This window comes from Lycium ferocissimum, unplaced genomic scaffold (assembly GCF_029784015.1).
Source record: "Lycium ferocissimum isolate CSIRO_LF1 unplaced genomic scaffold, AGI_CSIRO_Lferr_CH_V1 ctg638, whole genome shotgun sequence".
NCBI classification, from domain to species: Eukaryota; Viridiplantae; Streptophyta; class Magnoliopsida; order Solanales; family Solanaceae; genus Lycium; species Lycium ferocissimum.
The window spans coordinates 130,912-155,276 of NW_026726335.1; the positions used below are offsets into that span (position 1 = coordinate 130,912).

Here is a 24,365-nt window from a genome sequence, read left to right on the forward strand (position 1 = left end):
ATGCAGCGGCCTTAAATTCAATAACATCATCACATGTGGAATTTACAAGCTTCCTGATGGTCCTTGACTATAGCGTGTGCATTGAATTCCAAGCAAATTGCGTAAGATGACTATTGACTGGACTCTCTTCTGAATTATTGGGCAGTTTCATTGTCATTGCTTAGTGTCTCACTTGAATTTCTAAACACCTGTTTATCTGCTCTAGTACTATTATTCTTGCACTGAATTTAACTTGGTTATCTGTGTTAAATTTGGATGACTTGATATAGATGGGGTGTTTTATACTCATTTCAGCAAATATTTTTATTTTTCACAAGAGAACTTGACGCGCTTTTGTTTTTATTTTTTGTGATGCCTAACAGATCATATATGATTATATGTGTGTCTCCACGCTTACAGCTGCGTAAAGGCCGGGATTGTGTTCAAATTCAACACAATCAACCTATTTGACACGTCTACAACTCTACTAATCGAACATCACGGCTCACAAAAAGAACAAATAAAAATTTCTCATCATCAATATTTACTGCCTATATATATTCGCCCATTTGGACAGTTTCCTTCACCCATCAACACTTTCTTACTCATTAACCTTCTCAATATTACAAAAGTAGCTACCATGGCTAATCTAGCCTTTCTTTCTCTTTGTATTATTTTCACAATTTCCATTTCTTCTTCTAACGCCATTTCCCAATGCAACGGTCCTTGTAAAACCTGGGATGATTGTGACGGTCAATTAATTTGCATAAACGGAAAATGTAACGATGACCCTAACGCTGAAACCAACATTTGCAAAAATAACCCTCCTTCCGTCCCTTCTCCTACAACCGATACGTGCGAGCCATCTGGCACGGTCAATTGCAACGGTATACACCCTGTATACCGTTGCTCACCACCCGTCTCCGCCTCTACACCTGCTAACCTTACCCTCAATGATTTCAGTGACGGCGGAGACGGGGGTGGTCCAGGGGCATGTGAAGGGAAATATTATGACAATAACGAAAGCGTAGTCGCGTTGTCTACTGGATGGTTTGCGGGACGTTCAAGGTGTGGAAAAATGATACGTATTCAGGCTAATGATAAGACTACAACGGCCAAAGTTGTGGATGAATGTGATTCTACTACTGGTTGTGATGAAGAACATGATTATCAGAGTCCATGTAAAAATAACATAGTTGATGGTTCTATTGCTGTGTGGAATGCTTTAGAGTTGGATTCAAATGAGGGAATAGCTCCTATCACTTGGTCCATGGTCTAGGTTATTATGTGCTTTAATTTTCATAATGTAATTTGGATAAGCGTGACATCTTATATGTAATAACTAGTGAATTTATCCGCGCTTTGCGCGGTTAGAGACGAAAATCAAAATATTGCTCAATAGTTATATTTATAAATTTTTATGAGAGAAAAATTAATCTCTCTATATATATATATATATATATATCTTCGTGATTCGACTATATATGTAAATAGCTCTCATCTCCGATATAAAAATAGCTTTGTATGTTTTGTTTATATAAATCACAAAAATAAATATGTGGACTTAAAATTTTTTAGAATGGAAACTGCTTAGGAAGCGGTTGGTATTTGAGCATAGTGAAGAGAATTAAAATAAATAACTGTTCAGTTGTTTTAGCATTAAAAAAAGCGATTTTTTGAGCTTTTGTAACATAACATATTAATGAAAAAATAGAAAAATGTCAAAAGCGAGCAATCGCTCTTGCACTATCGTCAAAAACCTTGTTAAATTTAAGAAATAATCCCTTTCTTCACACTCAAATATTCAAGATAATTAACAATTTGATTTTGGAAAAACTAAAAGTATCTTTAAGTAATCAGTCAAAACCAGAACACACATTGATACAAGTTACTACTCCAACCCAAAGGTATTATGCAAAACTATTAAATTTTCATAAACTAATGAAAAGTAAAATTAAAGCTATACTATTTACGTTTTATGTCTGTTATAAAAGTAAAATGATTTTAGCCATTATCAAAAGCTAACATAAACCTAAGATTTGGTATCTAAAAAAAAGACTTAGTCACTTCAAGTTTTTTCTTATGCCATCTTATGATGCTAACTTCCTTGGCCACCTTAAGTGTACATGTGTATGTCAAATTAACCTTAGAAAGTTCAGTAATATAATTCTCTTCTGCTAAACTAAACTCTGCTTCTTGCTTTTCCATTCCTACCACAATGATCGAGTCACACTATGTCCTTTTGTTAGGAACTAAAAAGCGGTTTTGCAATTGGCTGGACTTTAAAATCGTTACTCTTTAATTTCTTCCAATTGTAATTCCTCATGTAGTTTTTTAATTTTCTTGTCCTTCTTTCCTGTAAGATGAAGAATTAGTTAACGGAAAAAAGGGAGAAATAATAGAAAAAAGAATTAGAGTATGGTCAAACACTTGAGAATTAAGCACAATATGTTACAATATTAATTGTGAAATATTTCCTTGGGAATGAGAGAATCCACATACCTGGCGTGACAGAACCATTTTATGCATATGTAGAACAACCTTAGATCCAGAAAAAGTCACATAGAGAATATTCGGAAAATGAAGAAGGTTTGATGCCATAAAATGTCCATGGAGGGATATTTATATAAGTAATAAATTGCAATTATACTGGAAGATTAAAAGTCTGGCAGTTATGTTTTGATGAGATCTATTTTAGACATTATTTCATGACATAACTAATAGTCTATTACTAACTTTTACGTCGATACAATTTTGGGGAAGAGACCGGAGCCAAATAGTTACAATTTCTCCTAAACGTCTTCTCCTTATTTAATTAAGTAATGTATTTATTCACTTATAAATTTTTAAAAATGAGTTAGTTAATCTGAAAATTTAGGAGAAAAAGGCAAAAAAAAATCAGAAAAATAAATAAATGTGAATGTTGGCGAAACAGAGGGGTTATATCACTCTTATTTTGCCTAACTTTATACTCCTAATATATATAGATTTGACATAAAGTTACAAATACCAGGTGACACACATGTTATACACTACCCTAAAAAATTTAACAACATCTCAATGACACAAAACTTACCAACATAAACTTAAGAAAGAAGGAATATTTACTGTAGCCCTTGCTATATCTTGCGAATATTCAGAAACAAAAAATCTTTCACAAGAATAAAAATTTACAACCAAATATCATACCTTTTGAATTATGGCAGGTCAAGTATAAGGTGCTCACACATATAAATTAGCTATCCATTCATGGCCGCCTGAATGTTCTAAATATAAAAGAAAGATTTTCTTCAAACCGATAGTGAAGTTATATAGCATGCCACAAATCCTCGCATGGTTAAATTTAATACTCTATAGAGGCGAGACGCAAAAGAATCATGTACAATTTAATCATATCATTTGTTTGAAGAAATTAAATCGAATATATACATATCATATCAATATTATTTAATCTAAATTAAAATCTATCACTAGAGTAAATTAAAGGAAAAGAATAAAGAGAGAGATTTGCTAATCATTCAACATATCTCAACAACTGTGTGAAGAAAACTTATGGCCATTCGAAAACTTATGGCCATTCAATTGATTCTTTGCAATTCTCATCTAATATATAACCAAATGTTTGTTGCCCTCATAACTTTTCATTGCCTCACATCTCTCCATTATTATAATTGCAGCCGTTAGTTTCATGTCATACCTCTTAATTATTTTAATTATAATTAATTGCAACCATTATTTCTATTACAAATTATGAATATTTAACTCTCTCTCTCTCTCTCTTTTTTTTTTTTTTTTTGTTTCCAACCAACGGTTACAATCTTCTTGTAGAAAGGAAGAGAACATATCTAATTTTCAGAATTATATAGATGTAGATTTAATGTGAGTTATGAATATTATTAATTAATTAAGAACAAAAGTTATGAAGATGGAGAGGCGTGAGTTATAGAGATGAGTTCTTAATATAAAATAATCAAGAAAAATTAGAAAATGGGCAAAAAAAAGAGAAAAAAGATAAATATGAATGGTGGTCATAGAGAGGTGTCACATCACCTTATCTATACCTAACTTTATAATATATATTGATATGGACGTTCAAGTCTCTTAAAGATTAAATTATGATACATTGCTAACAAATGTACTTCTTCTATCTCAATTTATGTGTTAAAATAATAAAAGAAAAGCAGAAACATTAAGGCTTTGAGATGTGAAAGATCATTATCTTCAAGAGTTATTGCTAATATATTCTTTACAAGCAATTTTCTATTAGGATTCAACAAAACCTAAACACATACGTGCAAATTGAAAGGCCATTTCTAAGATGTTTCGTATTTTTAGAACTTGAAAAAAGAGACTATTCCTAAAAAGTTACCTCTTTTATGAGTAGACAGTTACAATTGTTCCTATCACTTGGTCCATGGTCTAGGTTATTATGTCCTTTAATACGGGGACGAATTTATATATTAATTTTGAGTCACGTGAATACATGGTCACTCGACTAAACAAGATATATTATATGTATAATTCTAAAAATATATTTAATATTAACTGAAGGAACACATGGTCAAACTAGGCTAAGCGGAGCACTGGTTAGGGGTTGTGTTTATTTCCTCAAGGTCTTGGGTTTCAACCCGAGCTCCTACACGATTTATGCTTTTATTTTCTAAAACACGCTTTTAACTTTCTTTTTTATATTATTCTAAATCCTTTTTCTTCTATAATTCTAATTACCCAAAAGTAAAAAACGTGTTCCTTTTATATTACATCTAGTGAATTTTTTTTTTCCCGTTAATTCTAATTACCCAACTCCCAAAAGGCAAAAGAAACCAAAAAACCCCATAGGCGCTAAGCTGCAACAAACCAAAGATAAAAGAAATCAAAAAACCCCATAGGCGCTAAGCTGCAACAAACCAAAGATAAAAGAAATCAAAAAACCCCATAAGCGCTAAGCTGCAACAAAACCCCATAGGCGCTAAGCTGCAACAAAACCCCATAGGCGCTAAGCTGCAACAAACCAAAGATAATAGAAATCAAAAAAACCCATAGGCGCTAAGCTGCAACAAACCAAAGATAAAAGAAATCAAAACACCCCATAGGCCCTAAGCTGCAACAAACCAAAAATAAAAGAAATCAAAAAACCCCATAGGCGCTAAGCTGCAACAAACCAAAGATAAAAGGAATCAAAACATCCCATAGGTGCTAAGCTGCAACAAACCAAAGATAAAAGAAATAAAAAAAACCCATATGCACTAAGCTGCAACAAACCAAATATAAAAGAAATCAAAACACCCCATAGGCGCTAAGCTGCAACAAACCAAAGATAAAAGAAATCAAAACACGCCATAGCTAATGGTGAGCTCATCCTTTTGAAATCCTGAATTCGCCTCTACTTTAATATTAATAACAGAATTTGAATAAGCGTGACATCTTACATGCATGTAATAAGATGGACGTTCAAGTCTATTAAAGAATAAAGTATGATATATTAATTCCTAACTAATTATACTATGTGTAATTTCCAAGGATGAGTTGGCGATTAACTAAAGAAATATCCTAGTTTAATTTAACTGTTGTTGACCTCCAAAGAGCGATCTGCATTGCTTTTCATAGTAGGGGATTTTTTTCGTTTAAATCATGGCGATTGTAAATCACATGTGAGGGCTGGCACACTAACGTCGACTAGAGGGATTTATCTGATTACGAGAATAGTTGAAGTATCTATTCGACAAATTCTCACAATTTTAAATGTTTATCATATATTGCCTATATCTCTTTCTTTCAGTTTTTGTTGTGATATATGCCTCAGAGTCAGTGCGCACGTGCTCATATTCTTGAATGTGTCTTCAAAATCATAAAACTTCTTCACTTAACCCAACAAAAGAAAAGGAAAAAGGGATATTTGCTTTACGTAATCGCCAACATATATACTATATATACAATCATTTAAGAGACTCTAATGTCCATCTTATTACATGTTAGAAGGTACGCTTATGCATATTTCTGTTACTTATTAAGGAACTCTAATGTCCATCTTATTACATGTAAGATCACACGCTTATTCAAATTACATTATTAACTTTAACATTGGCTAGCTCATTCATGACTTAGGTCATGGACCAATTGATAGGAACTATACCCCTATCTGTATCCAACCCTAAGACTCTCCACACAGCACTGGAACCATCCTGCAACAAATGTAGTTACGATGGAAGACACATTTGGGGAGTTGGCAAATTACCTTTGGGACCCTGGCTAAAAGGAGCATATGCATCGTGGGATAAGGGATATATATACAGTAGAAAATAGTCCATTAGGACTCATGCTATAAAGTTGTCTCTTTATTTTCTTAGTTGCTTAGATTAATTCTGGAATCTCCCTCCCTTTTTCCTTTTTATTTCTTCTTCCCTTGGGAGATTTGATTACTAGTTTGGAGTATTTGTAATAGCTTGAAGATGAACTCTTATATTTGTACGTGTAATTCGAATTATCCACTTCAATACAATATGGGTTCATTACATTGGTGCTTTCATTGTTCGTACTCCACACCTCTGTACCCGTCTACCATAACCAATAAACAATTGAACACCCTCTCTGCACCTGTGAAGGCGCTGCAAGTATCAGTGAAGATGCTTCAAGCGAACAACTCCTGCATGCTCTCTTCTATTTGCCATGTGCTGTGACTATTGCAGAAGGAGATGCAACTAGACTCCACGACTTTCGCTGATGCAAATACAGAGGATGCCACAGTGGAAATTGCAAGGGACAGTGCTGCAATAGTCTCTATCAGTAAGCGTAGCTGTGATTGGGTCGAAGAAAACTCAAGCTCGGAGGACAATTCTGAGGTGCCATCGGCTATCATTCTCACGGAACATTATTTAGCAGATGGACATTCATAAGAGGACCTTTTGTTCGATGAGTGTCCTCACCTGGTTGAATTGGGAATTCTAGGTGAACTTCGCTCCATCATGGATATGGAACAGGATGGAAGTTCTTAAAGTTTTCTTGAGTTTCCTTATGGCAATTCTTGAAAAATTCTCTCCAGTCAAAAAATCTCATATAAGTGTATCAAATTAAAACATGATTTCTTCGGCACAAATATTTTCTCTAAAAATATTGTCAAGTATTATTTTCCAAAAAAGGTCCAAATGCCACTATGAGAAAAACCAATATTCGCAACGGAAGAATCCGTCAAAATTTTGTAAAGGAAGTACAAAACCGATTTAAAACTTTTTCATCAATTGTGTATACTAGTATAAATTACGTCAAAAACTCGTAACAATTGTAGTTTGTACGTCATAAATAGTCCGTCACTTAGTTCTATTTTTCTTGTATTGTGATTGTGGGCTTGACTTTTATTTTGGGGAAAGAATGGGTGTGCTCCTCAAACCCTCATTACTTTCGTATTTATCCAGAAAAAATTAAAAGTATTTATCCAGATAAAATCCCCAATTATGAAGGCCAGGGTTGACTTCTCTCCCCCAAACAATGGCGGATCTACATATTAAATTTGGGTGCTTGAGCACCCATTACTAAGCTGAGGTAACACGGATACGTAGAATATAGGTAGAAAATTTAAGAAAATGTATATAATGAGTGAGCAAGCATCCAATAAATGAGATCGATGTCTATCGGGTGCTTTGGTGAAGGAAGGGTCTTTGAAGGGTTTATGAATTTACGGAGGCGAGGGTTGACTTCTCTCCCCAAACAATGTAGAATTTAACCGGTCAAACTAATCCTTCTTCCTTATATTATTATTATCAAGTAGAGTTATGTACCTTTAATGTATTCTGTTGTCAAAGATGGATTTCTCTTTTGCCCAATTAGATCCTTCTCTTTTAATTCTTTCTGGTACAATTTTTTTTGTCCACAATACTACTCCTAATTCTTTCAGATTATTTTTCGTTGGCTATTGTTTTACCTTCTTTATTTCTTTTACTTGCTTTTTTACTTTATCTAATTCTCTACTCTCTTGTGTTGCCTCGCTTTTTAGCAAGAGAAAGAAATAAAAAATCTACTTAAAAAATGAAAGACTCCGAAAGCGCCTTCATCGGGGCGGAGGGAGAGTATTAATTACTAACTTTTGTTTAGATCCTATACATGTATTAATTTTTTTTATTAAATATGTATAAATATTTAATTGTGAACCCATTAACTATGACGATTATGAGTTTGGCGATTAGCAAGTTCACATCTAAAATTGAAATCGCTCTTGAAATAAACTCCATTGTTAATTCTAAATGATTATGAGTTTGACGGCAAGTTCGGCACTCAAGCTCTAAATTCAGCTCCGCCGCTCTTGATTTGTTTGATTACTTCTAAAGACGGACAGTTCTTTCAGAACCGCAAAACTCACCCAACAAACATTTCTCGTGTGTTTTTCATCACAAATTCCCAATATTCATAACATTAATAGTATGAGTTTTCACATTAACTTTTTCCACCTTTGTGTTCATGAAATAGTTGTACACTTATACTATAATCACTTTACGTCAAAGAAAAGTTAAGCACCCACGAAGTGAGAGAGGAGGTGTTTCTTTATTCATGGTCTGGATCATGTTCTCATGTTCTCGCCAGATCCTTCTCTTTTAAGGCACGATTCTTTGTCGCAATCCGCACGTTATTGTTTTACTTGCCTTATCTAAGAGCAAAGAAAGCCGATGTACAAATAAAGAATACGTATTAATTTTTTTTATTTTGATATGAAATGGATATATTTTTTGACATGGAATGGATATATCCATATATCTATGACTCATATTTACGAGATGAAATACCAACATGGTATATAAATATGTTTTCACATTTAACTTTTTTCACCCTTGTGTTCATGATGGTACTTTGATTGGAATACCACGAACCCTTTTTTCGTAGTCTCATGTACAAATAATGACATGAAATGGATATATGATAAATAAATATACTGCGATAGTATCACGGAGAAAGGGGTTTGGGCGAGGGGATACGTGGGGTAAATATTTCCGGCCAGCTGAGGTAGAAGCGAAATTACTTTACGAGGGCATGGGGTGGATAAATATTTTATATTTTAAGGGTATTTGGTGTTGTTTTCCCTTTTATTTTTTTATTTTCTTTGTGGAAAAATCTAGAAAGATATTTGTCCATTATTGAGTCAATAATGGATATATTAACCGCAGCCCCTACCTACGAATTAAAGAGTACTAGGAAGAGCATCTCTGTATGGCGTAATTTTCTCATTATTGTTTGATATCCATTAACTACATGAATAATATTTAATTAACCAGGAGAAATTTTTTACAACATATTACGGGTCGGTTACGTCTTATGGAGAATTTTTATATTTCCATCTACTTCTTTTTTCTGCTTAACAGAATAACAAGACCTGCAAACAATTTTTTTATAAATAAGTTGTTCACTATTTATGGTATAAGGACTAGCTCGTAGCCATTAGCATAGTATGGAAGCATTTTAGTCAATCAACTTGCTAGTCTATCTATTAGTTCTATGATACTTAATTAGTATGGTATACATGTAAAGTCAAAGTCAGAAGTCGTGCAACCCTGCAAGTCCTGGCATTGAACATCTAGCAAAGTATAAGTTTTGCTAAGGTATGACAATGAAAATTACGCATAGGGTAGCCAAATTAAGTTTCTTTTCGCTTGATGATATGTTACATACATACATAACCACAACAATTTATTAGTTTTGTTTAGTAACTAAACAAATTATAAGTGGGGAAGGGGGAGGGGAAGCAAGTGAAACTTGAGTTAGCAATGACTCATTGACCTATTCAAATTCAAAGCAATCAATCTATTTGACACGTTAACAACTCCACTAGTCGAACATCACGACTCACAAAACGAACAAATAAAAAATTCTCATCATCAATATTTACTGCCTATAAATATTCGCCCATTTGGACAGTTCCCTTCACCCATCAACACTTTCTTACTCATTAACTTTCTCAATATTACAAAAATAACCACCATGACCAATCTAGCCTTTCTTTCTCTTTGCATCATTTTCACAATTTTCATCTCTTCTTCCAACGCCATTTCCCAATGCAACGGTCCTTGTAAAACCTGGGATGATTGTGACGGTCAATTAATTTGCATAAACGGAAAATGCAACGATGACCCTAACGTTGGAACCAACATTTGCAAAAATAACCCTCCATCCGTCCCTTCTCCTACAACCAATACATGCAAGCCATCTGGCACGGTCAATTGCAACGGTATACACCCTGTATACCGTTGCTCACCACCCGTCTCCGCCTCTACAGCAGCTCAACTTACCCTCAATGATTTCAGTGAAGGCGGAGACGGGGGTGGTCCAGGGGCATGTGAAGGGAAATATTATGACAATAACGAAAGAATAGTCGCGTTGTCTACTGGATGGTTTGCGGGACGTTCAAGGTGTGGAAAAATGATACGTATTCGGGCTAATAATGGGAAGACTACAACGGCTAAAGTTGTGGATGAATGTGATTCTACTACTGGTTGTGATGAAGAACATGCTTATCAGAGTCCATGTAAAAATAACATTGTTGATGGTTCCATTGCTGTGTGGAGAGCTTTAGGGTTGGATACAAATGAGGGTATAGTTCCTATCACTTGGTCCATGGTCTAGGACTAGCTAGGTTATTATGTGCTTTAATTTTAATAATGTAATTTGAATACGCGCGACATCTTATATGTAATAAGATGGACGTTCAAGTCTCTTAAAGAATAAAGTATGATATATTAATTCCTAACTAATTATACTATGTGTAATTTCCAAGGATGAGTTGGCGATTAGCTAAAGAAATATCCTAGTTTAATTTAACTGTTGTTGACCTCCAAAGAGCGATCTGCATTGCTTTTCACCGTAGGGAATTTTTTTCGTTTAACACATCATGGCGATTGTAAATCGCGTGTGAGGTCTTGTTAGAATTTATTTTAGATGTGATGCAAAATTTAAACACACCTTTGAAAAGACACAATAAATTATGAAGAGGTGCTACCCATTCTTTAACGGATATACCTATTCTTTATGAAAAGTTGTCATCCAATCTTAACGGTTGCATCCTTTCTTTGAAAAGATATTTCAGCTGTTTTCTACACAATATAAATAATAGGTATGTTGTAGATTTCCAGCAATAAGAAAATAATTTCAGACTTAGAAAAAATTCCTGCAACATAAAATTCTACATTCGTGCCTCTTCATTTCTACTAAAGCAGTCGAGAGATTAAAAGAGTTCTCCGAAACTTCTATTTGAGTGCACATTAGAAGATTCCTGAGTGGTTCATTATATCTTGGGAGTAGAACGTTAATTTGCTATTTGCATCGAGGTGGCGACGAAAATCTACTCTGAAGACAGCACCAACCATAGCGTGCCTTGAACCAGGTTTTTCAATTTCAACTCTATCTTATCTTTAATGTTATTATTATATTGTATCTGTCTGTTACTGGTTCTTCTTAATGTGATCATCTCCAATTTTTTTCCAACAATTTCAGAGTAGATTCCTTGGTTTAGTTAAGAAGAGATGATTGTTGTGAAGAACACCAATTTTCGAAACCATTTTTTTTTTTTTTTTTTACTTTCTATAACACTATATTAGTATGTGGTGAAAAGGGCAGTCAGTACGTAAAGATCAAACCTCATTGTTTAAGGTTTTTTACTGCATCATGTTTTTTTTTTCAAGGGCACTTTGATTTCAAAGTCAGTGAATCATTAGGTGATTAATGTCAAAAAAGGTTAACTATTAGTGGTCATAAAATTCGTTTTCGATTTTCGTTTTGAAAGGGTTAATCACGTTATGACATTTTTTTTTAGTGGGGTATGCAACAATTTCTCTTACGGGAAAAAGTTTTGCAGATATGCTTAGAATATTACTTATTGCAAAGGAAGGAAAAATCCATTGCAATATAATATCGAAAGTGTGGTAATTCTCTTATATTTTCATTGAGTACATAAAAGTGCCAGGAAGGAAAAGTAGTCCACCTCTTCTTCTGTTTCTAGAGATTGTATTCATTTTGCAGTCCCATCCCATTCTTAATTTCAGTTTTGACCATACAACTGATTGTAACAAAGAGAAAGTAAATAAAAGCGTAATGCCTTCTTCTCACCATAAAGAATAAGAGAAAAATGGAGAAGTAGGACACTTTCTCTCAAGTTCCCATGTAAAATTATGGGGAAGGCTTCTATATATTTTTGATCAAATTGGTGGCAGAAATTATCATCATTAACTTGATGAAATTGGTGGCAGAAACTATAAGATGCAAAATAAATAAATTAGTCGAGTTACAAAAAAAGTGTGCGAAACCATTGTTGAATTTACGGAAAAGGCTCAAATATGCCATCCAACTATCGAAAATGGCTCATTTATCCCACTCGCCAATAGTTTGGCTCATTTATGCCATCGAACTATAGGAAATAACTCATTTATGCCATCGAACTATAGGAAATGACTCATTTATGCCACTCATCAATAATTTGACTCATTTATGCCATCGCCCGTTACCCAAATGACTCATCCATGCTATATTTCATTAAAGCTAGTTTTACAATACCATATATGACACGTGGCCTCCAACTAGATTATGGTTTTGGGTGGGTAAGGTGTATGGGTCGGATTTTTTATTAATTTGGTATTTAAAATTGGACTGGTTTAATTAAACGACATAGACCTCTAATTGGAGGCCACGTGTCCTATCTGGTATTAGAAAACCAGCGTTAATAAAACATGGCATGGATGAGTCATTTTGGTAACGGGATGGCATAAATGAGTCAAACTATTGATGAGTGACATAAATGAGTCATTTCCTATAGTTCGATGGCATAAATGAGCCATTTCCTATAGTTCAATGGCATAACTGAGCCAAACTATTGACGAGTGGCATAAATAAGCCATTTCCGATAGTTGGATGGCATATTTGAGCCTTTTCCGTTGAATTTATTGGTTTCCCAGATTGTTCTAAAGTCTTCAAAAGGTGCAACAAGATCATCACAAGAAGATTGTCTAAGGCCACAGCTACTTTGATTTTGATGTGGCAAACATGGCCAGCAACAAATCAAGAAGAAAATGACAATAAATCGGGTTTTACTTTCTTAACTCTACTAATTATTTATTTATTAATTTTTACTCTTGTGATTTTTATGAAATTTGTTTTCATAATGTTAGGGTAGATGATTTAATTATATGATGATCTTAAAATGATTGTTAATTTTAGGAATAACATTTCCTATGTGATCATTGTGATTCGTTATTCTTGCGTAAAAATTATGTATGAAGTTTATTTTCAAGTTGTGAGATGATATGAAGTATTTTATTTATAAGGATCATATCCATACTCGAAAATTATTTTATCATTTTGAGATCAAGAGGATGAAGTGATATAAAGTAAATTGCTTATAAAGAAAAATTAGATATTTATACTTGAAAATTGTTATGGCATTTTGAGGTCATAAAAAATGACATTTTCGTGTAGACACACATTTAGGATTTATTAAAGGTTCAAAATCTTATAAAATTTGAAGTCTTTCTTGTGACTTCTGAAGAACTTAATATATTTTGTTTTTTAGGGTTTGATTCCATGTACAGTAAATATATATTTCTTTTTGGATGAATCTATTTCATGCTTAATTAATATGCATGTGATCAAATCATATTGATCTTACATAAGAGGATATGAATAGTAGCGCTAATTTGTGATGTTACTTCTACATGCATAATAATATGAATAATGAAGTTCATGCGTTGACATACAAATTGTGGGGGTTAGTGTGCGAATAATTGCTATGTGTATTTGAGACAGATGTGTATGCTCAAATAGCTTAAATATGAAAAAATAAACTTTTTCAATGAAGGCTTATTACATGATTATCTTAGTTGAAATCAAAGGAAGTTAGATGTGAGAGATATCATTAAAGTGAAAAACTTCCTTCAAAGTACAAATATTTCAAGAAACATGTATTTCTTGATATAGTTTAGAATTTTAAATATATGATAAGCCTCTATGTGATGGTATGACTTGTTGAATGGTTTGAGATTTAATCAATATTACCATTGTTGAAAAGCCTATTCTAATTGTTTGTTTTTTTTTTTTTTGTAAATTATTGAATTGCTATTGCAAATCCAAAACGAAAGAGACGTCCAAACTTGAGGCAGAAAGCAATCACGAGTGACTTAAAATCAGAGTAACCGTATTAGAACTTTACTTCGGCAAGACATATTGTGGATTAACAAATGGAAAAAACTTGCATAAAGCAAGTTGTAATTCTCAAAAGGAATGGGACTAAAGCCCTTAATTTGTGATTACGGACGGTGACAACCCAACCTTACTTATTGGAGATCCCATGACGAAGGTTCAGTGTGGTAATAACAAGCTATCTAGTAATTGGAAAAGTCCCATAACTTATCTTTTTATCTTAGTCCCTTCGTGAATGATTTATTATCATGGTACTTGATGTAACGGTTAGGAAGAGTACATACTCTGAATGAATTCATAGTAAATGATGCTGGATATGCTTCCATTACACGTATCCTTGAAGAATTCACCTATTAATTCGAGTGTGGTTGTGAGGTCGCAACCTATGAGATTGGGCTTTTCTCTAGAGCACTCGCGAATCAAGATGCGAGTGCAACGCCGTTAACACGCGTCCCCATTTATGAACTCGATATAATGTGTATGTTGAATGGAAGATCGGGCTACAAGGCCCTAGTTCAAGACTTAAGTTCACTATGGTCCTTCCAATTGGATTTCTAGGTGAGGTTCAAATCCACAAGACACCTTCACTGACATCATTATAAAAGACTGCTTTTGTGTTCTTTAAATACTTGAATCATGTGGGGATTGTTAGAATTTATTTTAGATGTGATTCAAAATTTAAACACACCTTTGAAAAGACACAATATATTATGAAGAGGTACTACCCATTCTTTAATGGATATACCTATTCATTGTGAAAAAGTGTCATCCAATCTTAAGGGTTGCATCCTTTCTTTGAAAAGATGTGTTAGTAGCTTTCTACGCAATATAAATAATAGGCATGTTGTAGATTTCCAGCAATAAGAACATAATTTCAGACTTAGAAAAAATTCCTGCAACATAAAATTCAACATTCGTGCCTCTTCCTTTCTACTAAAGCAGTCGAGAGATTAAAAAAGTTCTCTGGAACTTCTATTTGAGTGCACATTAGAAGATTCCTGAGTGGTTTATTGTATCTTGGGAGTAGAACGTTAATTTGCTATTTGCATCGAGATGCCGACGGAAATCTACTTTGAAAACAACGCCAACCATAGCGTGCTTTGAACCGGGTTTTCCAATTTCAACTCTATCTTATCTTTAATGTTATTACTATATTGTATCTGTCTGTTATTGGTTCTTCTTAAGGTGATCGCCTCCAATATTTTTCCAACAGGTCTGACACACTAACGTCGACTAGAGGGGTTTATCTGATTACAACAATAGTTAAAGTATCTATTCGACAAATTATCACAATTTTAAATGTTTATCATATATTGCCTATCTCTCTTTCTTTCAGTTTTTGTAGTGTATGCCTCAGAGCCAGTACACACGTGCTCATATTCTTGAATGTGTCTTCAAAATCATAAAACTTCTTCACTTAACCCAACAAAAGAAAAGGAAAAAGGGATTTTCTTGATAATTTCCTATATTTAAAAGTTCATTTGCATATCTTTCGAAAATCAATAGGTTTTCTTTGATGTCAATCTTTTTATATGTCTTTTAAATATGTTTTTTTTTCAAGAATTTATAATTTTCGTATCTGAATTCACGATCAAAGTATAAAAATTTTCTTCTCGAAATTCAAACTGTGTCACATAAATTGATATAGAAGAAGTAATAAAGTAACAGATCGCATCAGTGCTCTTTGGAGGTCAACAGCAGTCAACAGATACAAGTAGATTATACTTACTAGGATATTTGCTTTACATAACCGCCAACTTATATACTATATACAATCATTTAAGAGAATCTAACGTCCATCTTATTACATGTAAGAAGGTACGCTTATGCATATTTCTATTTCTTATTAAGGAACTCTAATGTCCATCTTATTACATGTAAGAGGTACGCTTATGCATATTTCTATTACTTATTAAGGAACTCTAATGTCCATCTTATTACATGTAAGAGGTACGCTTATGCATATTTCTATTACTTAGTAAGGAACTCTAATGTCCATCTTATTATATGTAAGATGACACGCTTATTCAAATTACATTATTAACTTTAACATTGGCTCCTTCATGACTTAGGCCATGGACCAATTGATAGGAACTATACCCCTATCTGTATCCAACCCTAAGGCTCTCCACACAGCAATGGAACCATCCACTATGCTCCTTGTCACACCCACGAGTTGAATCACATTCATCCACAACTTTAGCCGTTACGCTCCTCCCATTATTCGTCCAAATACGTATATTTCTTCCACACCTTGAACGTCCCGCAAACCATCCAGTGGACAATGCCACTATTCTTTTATTGTTATCGTGATATTGGTCGTCACATTTTGATGGACCGCCCCCATCTCCGCCTTCACTGAAATCATTGAGGGTAAGTTGAGGAGGTGACAGGTGGTGAGCACCAGTATATCGGGTGTATACCGTTGCAATTGAGTTGTCCTGATGGACGACAATTATTGTTTCGAGGGGAGTTATTTTTACATATGTTGGTACCAACGTCAGGGTCATTTGCATTTTCCCCTTATGCAAATTAATTGGCCGTCACAGTCGTCCAGTGTTTGACAAGGGCCGTTGCATGAGGAAATGGCGTTAGAAGAAGTGATGAAAATTACGAACATGATGCAAAGAGAAAGAAAGGCTAGATTGGCCATGGAGTCTATATTTGTAAAATTGTGAAGAAGATATTAGCAAATTGGCCAATATATATAGGCAATGCAACCGAATGATATAAAGTAAGTGCAAGACTATTTAATGAAAAAATTTGCGAGGATGGTGGATGGACGACTTGAAGTCAACAGCAAGTGGACTGACTAAATAATGTTTCCACATAAAGCTAATTAATGGCGAGCTGCTTTAGTACTTCTTATCGTTGATTCAATTGTTAAAGGACGAGTTTAATTTTTATATAAGTTCGGTGTAAATAATTTTTTATATTGTCGGGTATTCAAGGGATATTTATAGATAAGCTTCATTAATAAATGGGATATGAAATCTTAAAATTGAGTTATGTTACCTGTTATAACAGATTAAGATAACCTAATGATGGTGTAAATGTTATTTACATTGTGGTGTATATTACCTGAGCGAAAGGAATAACAAGTAGAGTTTGAAGGATGATTGAATAAGTGCATAATGAATACTGACTGACTGATTGAGATTAAAAATAAACAAAAGATTTTCAGATCTTGTGATTTAATCAAAGATATCATAATATTTGTGTGGCTATAAAGTGTTTGGAATTTATGATCTTAAACAACAACAACATATCCAGTATAAGATCCCACAAAGTCGGGTCTGGAATTTATGATCTTAAACATGTCATGATATTTGTGTCACTAAGAAATAATGTCATTAAAGGTAAAATGAGAATTTAGATTTTAATTACTTACAAATATATATAGAAATGATCATTTTTCCATAAGTGATATGATCCACTATGCGTTCTCTTTCTCCCACCTTATAATTAGCTCTTAAAATATATATATTTGTTTCAACAATTTTCTGTCCTTGTTGATTATCGGATTGGTCAATAAGAATGGTGGCCACTCTTCATTTTGAACTTAATACTTTTCCTCTAGAGAATAAGAAAATTTAAGCGCATATATTGGGTCACTTTTTAATCCTCTAGATGACAATTGGTCAAGATGTTTGGTAAAATAAGAAATCAGAGCCAAAGCCAAAATATTAAGTTTATGAATTTTGAATTTTAGTATAAAAATTTCAAGTTAATTAATAATTGGATTCTAGATCTAATATTTATATATATATAATGAATTTACTAACAAAAATAGACGGCTAAAGTAAAAATTACTAGATTCGATCGAATTCGTATCTGAAATTCTAGCTCTAACCCTAATAGGAATGGATGGTTATCTATCTGCTTTTTACCTAAGTATGCATTAGCTCGAAGTTACATGGCACTCACTCTCCTCTACCTTTTTCCCCTTTTCCTCTGAATTACGAATTATCTGTTTAATAAAACAAACAGTGCTAAATCTTACTCCACAAAAGAAAAATAGGTAATTAAATCATGTATAACTAATCCTTGCCTAATTTATTCTTGCATTACAATTACCTACACAACTCTATCCAACAACCAAACGTCCCCTCATATGAATATGCTTGGATCTTATAAGTTTTCATCGGTGAAAGTTTTATTTGAAGGAATTTCCACATAACATGGAAATTTTGAAAGGAAATCTTTTATGTCATAATCTTGTTGGCAAGAAGGGTTGATATTAAAGCCGAAAACATGAAAAGGGAAATAGCACTCGTTAAATAATTTTTACGCTAAAGTAATCCAACAAAGTCAAAAAGAATAACTTAATCCTTATATATGTATAAATTTTGGTCGGTAATAAGTATATTGTTAGGTCCAAGGTTTCACCTATTGATTTTGATGATAACAAATCAACATAATTATTAATAAAAATTAGGTAAACTTGTGGTAAATTTATTTTTGGTACAGGTTTATTTGATGAAGAAGAATTTGGCGAAGATCTAATCAAATATGGAAAAGAAGATATTACGAGATGGAATTACGAAAGAAGATGTGGAAAAAAAATACTTACTCAAATCAAGGTGCAAGAATTATGTGAAAAATATTTACTACGATCCTATGGAAGGAAAATATTCTACAAAAGGAACAAAAAGACTTATTCAAATCAAGGTACAAGAATTATGGGAAGAATATTTAATATGATCTTATGGAAGGAAAATATTCTACAAAAGGAAAGACCAAGATCAATTCGTTCCAAAATCTATGAAGTATCAAGATATGCCAAAAAACCTCAAGTTCACAAAAGAGCCACAATCAATGTGATAAAAATCTAAATTCAACAAGACGAATGTGACTACATTCGAATTAATATAAATCAAGATCCACATCGAAATGAAGAGGATCTTGAAATTCTCTTCGGTTGCTTAAATAAGAGTTCAGACTTGTACAAGCCAGAAGAAGAGTTCAGAGAAACTATTCGAGAGAATATCAATTATTCCGAAAAGAAGATATTCTATGGAAGGAATGAGATGTCCAAATTTGAATTTCAAATATATTTGCCACAAGTTTGGAAGGAAGGTGATATATTTACTACAATACTAAGGAAAAGTTATTCGGGAGATTCACTGAGTTACTACAAGCTTTGTTATGGAAATAAATGCACTTCATAATGATTAAATTGATTGAACAATTGTGAAGCTATCTACTACACAAGGAAAGAGATCAAGATGCTCGGCTGGCCAAAGTTCAAGGAACTACAAATGGAAAAGTCATTGAGCATTGATTAGAAGTTGCCAAGGAGATTTAATTCCTCTACAGTGAGATGCCACGTCCTAAGAGACTGTTTATTAAGAGTGAATTACCAACTAGGAGAGGAATTAATTATCACTGCATGTATGGAAATTAAAGGATTTAAAAAAATAAAATAAAAAAGATCTTCAATTACAAGGGGTGCAACGGCTGGAGATTCAAAAGAAGACCAAATTAGAGAATCACTGCTAAAAAAACCAGGGATTTTCGACCAAAAATTTCGATCCCACGAGGTTGAAAAAACCTTTATTTTCGACCAATTTTTCGACCACACGTAGGTCGCTAACAGGTAGGTCGAAATCACATTCTACCAAAATTAAGGGAAAAACTTATTTCGACCATATGTGGTCGAAAAAATTATTTTTATATTAAATTATGTTTAACTTTTTCGACTACGTGTGGTTGAAAACATTATTTATATTTATATAAAAAGAAATTTATTTTCACAATTTCGACCACATGTGGTCGAAATTGTAAATTGGGCCCAGATTTTAGACTACATGTGGTCGAAATCTGGCAACAATATTGCTACATTTCGACCACACATGGTCGAAATTGTGAAATATCTGGGCTGATTTTCGACCTCCTGTGGTCAAAAATCTGGAATATTTTTTCCAGCATTTGCCTGCTTTTGGCAGCCCACCTGCCAATTTCCAAATAACCAAATTCATCAACCAAAGCAGTCATCCAATTCATCAACAATGCAACACAACAACCATAAACAATGTTCAAACACTTGAACACTTAAACATTGTCCATTCAAACACCTATAAATAATCAAATTCAAACATTTAAACATCAAAAACTACATTCACACACTTAAACATCATAAACTACATTCAAACAGTTAAACATCTTAAAATTAAAAGTACTTCTGGTTCAAATTAAAACTACATTCAAACCCTTAAACAAAATATACATATCCATTAAAACATAGCAGAATTAGAATCCAAAAGCACACTAATCAAAAAGGTCAACGTTCGGTGTTAGAGACATGATCTGTATCCTCCCCACTAGACTCATCGACAAGAGCATGATTTATGTCAGCTTGTGACCTACGTCGTCTACCTTGGGAAGGTCGGGGTTGGCTAGGGGGTTGTGACCTACGAGCATCCCCAGGACACGAGGGAATCGGAAACGGCCGCGCTAATTAAGTAAGCTATTAATCTAGGCTTGCATACCCAACATCTTGGCCTCCGAGGAATTAAGTGTTCTTGTTGGCAGGTCAACTTGATGCTTCATAGCTTCATACTACTTAGGATCAACTACCCCATCATCAGTAACACCTACGGCTTCAAGGGCCGACGGGTATCGACGAAAGGCTCGATTAGGCATCCCATAAACTGTCCCATGCCTTGTTGGGGGAGCAACCTTCTCAATCCACTATTTTTGTATTACCTCGTCGGTCATCGGTGTGCCACTTGGCTAAGTGGCTCAACCCATCGATCTGTACCATCGGCATTCTTCTCCTTCCTCGTGTAAGTAATCTTGACATTATCTTTCGTCTTGTCCTTCACATCCATCACTGTGCTAAACAAATTATCAAAGTAATTTTTTTCAATGTGCATGACATCAAGATTATGGCGTAGAAGATAATCCTTCCCATATGACAACTTCCAAAATATGCTCTGCTTTGTCCAGTTATGGTAGACCCCATACCCATCAAATATGTACGGTTCTTCTTCGGTAACCTTTGGGAGGTGTTGAACCCTCTCCCAAATATCCTCACCAGACAGTATTGGAGGTGGACAATCTTGTTCAATTGTGTTATTCTTGAATGCATTTTTCATTCTCCTAAAGGGATGATCCATCGGCAAGCACCGACGGTGACAATCAAACCATGAATTTTTTTTGTCGTTTTTTAAAGTGAAGGACTTGGTATTTTCCATGCAGTGAGGACATGATAACTTTCCGGCTGTCATCCACCCAGACAACATCCCATAATGCAATACAACTAAACCCGGCTGCTTACTCGAAATGTCATACGTCTCAACCCTTTCAGCCCACAACTGTTTCAGCTCATCAACCAAAGGTTGCAAGTACACATCAATCAAAATTTTGGATTACGCGGGCCAGGAACAATGCAATTAAGGAATATATATGGACTAGTCATACACATCTCTGGGGGGAGATTATACGGGGCTATAAACACAGGCCAACAAGAATATGGAGCGACAGCCGAATGCGGAGTGAATCCTGGAACATAAACCCAACCTAACGTTACGTGGTTCAGCTGCAAAGTCTGGATAATTTCTATCAAAATGCTTCCAGGCCTCACCATCCGATAGATGACACATAACACCCGGTGGCCTTCTATTTTCACTGTGCCATCTCATATGAGGAGCAAAGCTATTAGATGCATACAACCTCTTTAACCTTGGTATTAGAGGTAAATAATGCATCGCCTTAATAGCCACTCTCTTCCCGCTACGTGTATCCCTAAACCGTTCACTACCACAAAACTTACAAGATTCTAGATCGACGTCATTATAGTATAACATGCAGCCATTTTCACATCAATCAATTCTCACCGACGAGAGTCCCAACTTAGATACCAATCTCTTTACCTTATAGTAATTATCGGGTATCTCTAGAGTCAGGTCAACCAATTCATGCATGAGAGTTCCAACTTAGATACCGACTAGCTTTTTTTAACTTTTTATAAAAACGGTTGGCCTCTTCATTGGGAGGTTCTTCAACATGGCCACCTGATTCAAAGCCCCAATGCATGCCATAAGCATCCTGAACCATGTCGTGTATTCTAGAATTCTGGACATTAGGTTCTACTATCCTACTACTTTCACTCACAACAAAGTTCTGAAATCCACCCAAATTGTTACGCGTTTCTCCATCACTATTCCAAATTGTATAATTACTTTTAAAACCTTTTTCCATTAGATGTCGCCTAACAATCTCTGGGGTCTTGAATTTCATACATTCACATTTAGAACAAGGACACCTAACCACACCATGAATTGTAAAATCCTCAAGTGTTTTAGCATAGTCAACAAAATCATAAACGCCGGCTACAAATTCGATCTTCAACCGAAATCGACCAGGATTAGTTCTATCGTACATCCAACTACGAGATTCCATCTACACAAATTGCAGAAAGTTTGAACCTGTTAAACCATATTTAATTTATATGATTAGTAAAAGAATTTTATTTCAAAGTATAACCTTCCTACCTGTAATGCGCTGTTTGAAACTCGATAGATAAAGTACCTAAATCTTTTTAACTTCCATTAATAACTACATAATAACCACCCATGTATTAACAACTTACTCAAACTCAAATGTGAATTTACTATTACTCAAACTAAGACTCCATGCCAAAACTAAGCAAAAACATGAATAAAAAACTAGTCCCAAAAAACTTAAACAAAATCTGAACCAAAACAGTCCAAAAAAATGAAAAAACCGTACAAAAAAAAACTGTACAAAAAAAAAAAATCGGTCAAAAAACCAAGTCAAAAAAAAATTGTCCAAAATCCAACATTCAATTTCAATTCAAAATCTAAAAAAAATAACATAATATAAAACCTAAAACAAATATTGAACACTAAATAAAGTTATCAAATCTACTAAATATAGAAGGTCATGCAAATAATAACATGAGATTGAAATGCATGCTTGAGAACTAGTTCAATTTGGGGCATTTGTTCATGACATTGGAAAAAAAAAAAGAAAAAAAAAAGGTACCTGAAAAACGGGGTTGCGCCGCCGACGGTGGACTGGTGGTCGGAAAGGTCATAGGGTTGAGCGCCTGGGTGGTGGGGCGGTGGGCTGGTGGTGTGGGTAGAGAGGAGAGGGAGAGAGGAAAGAGAGAGAAAGAAGAAAGGTTGAAATGAAAATTAAAGACCAGATCTGGTCTAAATGTGGTCCAAATTTCGACCGTGTGTGGTCGAAATTAGCTTCTTCTTTTTTTAATTAAATGTTTCCCATTTATTATTTGTACAAAAATTAATTTCGACCACACGTGGTCGCAATTATATTTTCATGTTAAAAAATCGACCCCGTGTGGTCGAAATCCTATAAAAAATAAAATAAAAAATAAATTCTTGGAATTCGACCACGCGTGGTCGTTTTTTTTCAACCAAAAATGTGATCAAAATTTCTAGGTCAAAAATGCCTTTTTTTTTTTTAGTAGTGAATATACCATAAATGGAGCAACGTCCAGATTAGCAAACGTAAAGGACAAAAACGCACTCTCCTGATGATGCAACCAATAGTAGCAACTATAAAAGGAGCATTCAACTATGAAAAATGCACACAACCACTTATACTTTCGTCTCAACCTTCTCAAGTTCTTTGCTTTACCTTTTATAAGCATTATATTTTTTAGTAATTTATTGTGTACTCAAAAAGGAGAGGAGAGAAAAAATATTGTTGGTGAGCTTTATATTGAGAGGTTATGTCATTATTCGTTTCTTTGCTGAGCGAGTGAAAACCAAAGAGTCATTGTTGGTAAACGTGTCAAAACCAACCCTCGTTGTTGGTGCGCAAGTGAAAAAACCAACCTTGTGCATTTTTGGTGAGCGTGTCAAAATCAACCCTTGTTCGTTGTTGGTGAGTGAGTGAAAACCAACCTTGTAGACGTTGGTGGTGAACGTGGAAAACCACAAAGGCTATACTCAACTCAAATTACAAGAGCTTAAAGGGATAACCTCCTTGCAACCCAAGGGGACTAGAGTAGGATACCACATTGGTTCCAAACCAGTATAAAATTTTTTGGTATCATTTATTTTATTGCTCTCATATTATATTTTGCACCTTTACTGTTTGTCGTGGTTTATACTTGTGTAAATCGAAGAACTAATAATTTTGTGTAGGTTGTCTTGCTATCAGTTGACGGGAACCCAAGAGTATAGAGTAGACTAGAGTTTTTAAAAGGCTTACAATTCACCCCTTCT

General features: G+C 34.2%; 2 protein-coding genes and 1 pseudogene across 2 annotated transcripts; 2 read left to right on the plus strand and 1 right to left on the minus strand.

Annotated features, from left to right (window-relative positions):
- Nucleotides 1–426: 426 nt before the first annotated feature.
- Nucleotides 427–1,342, plus strand: LOC132045239 (kiwellin-like). Its single transcript, XM_059435791.1, has one exon. It carries the CDS (start codon nt 620–622, stop codon nt 1,256–1,258), a length of 639 nt encoding a protein of 212 aa, XP_059291774.1. The 5' UTR covers nt 427–619; the 3' UTR covers nt 1,259–1,342.
- An 8,531-nt stretch (nt 1,343–9,873) lies between these two features.
- Nucleotides 9,874–10,717, plus strand: LOC132045260 (kiwellin-like). The gene has a single exon (XM_059435817.1). The coding sequence runs from the start codon at nt 9,940–9,942 to the stop codon at nt 10,579–10,581; it is 642 nt and encodes a 213-aa protein (XP_059291800.1). The 5' UTR covers nt 9,874–9,939; the 3' UTR covers nt 10,582–10,717.
- A 5,387-nt stretch (nt 10,718–16,104) lies between these two features.
- LOC132045246 (kiwellin-like) lies at nt 16,105–17,132 on the minus strand (annotated as a pseudogene).
- Between the last annotated feature and the right edge of the window lie 7,233 nt (nt 17,133–24,365).

What these genes read in the sequence shown, in the direction of transcription:
- LOC132045239 (XM_059435791.1), top strand. Translation starts at nt 620, where the DNA reads ATGGCTAATCTAGCCTTTCTTTCTCTTTGTATTATTTTCACAATTTCC.
- LOC132045260 (XM_059435817.1), top strand. Translation starts at nt 9,940, where the DNA reads ATGACCAATCTAGCCTTTCTTTCTCTTTGCATCATTTTCACAATTTTC.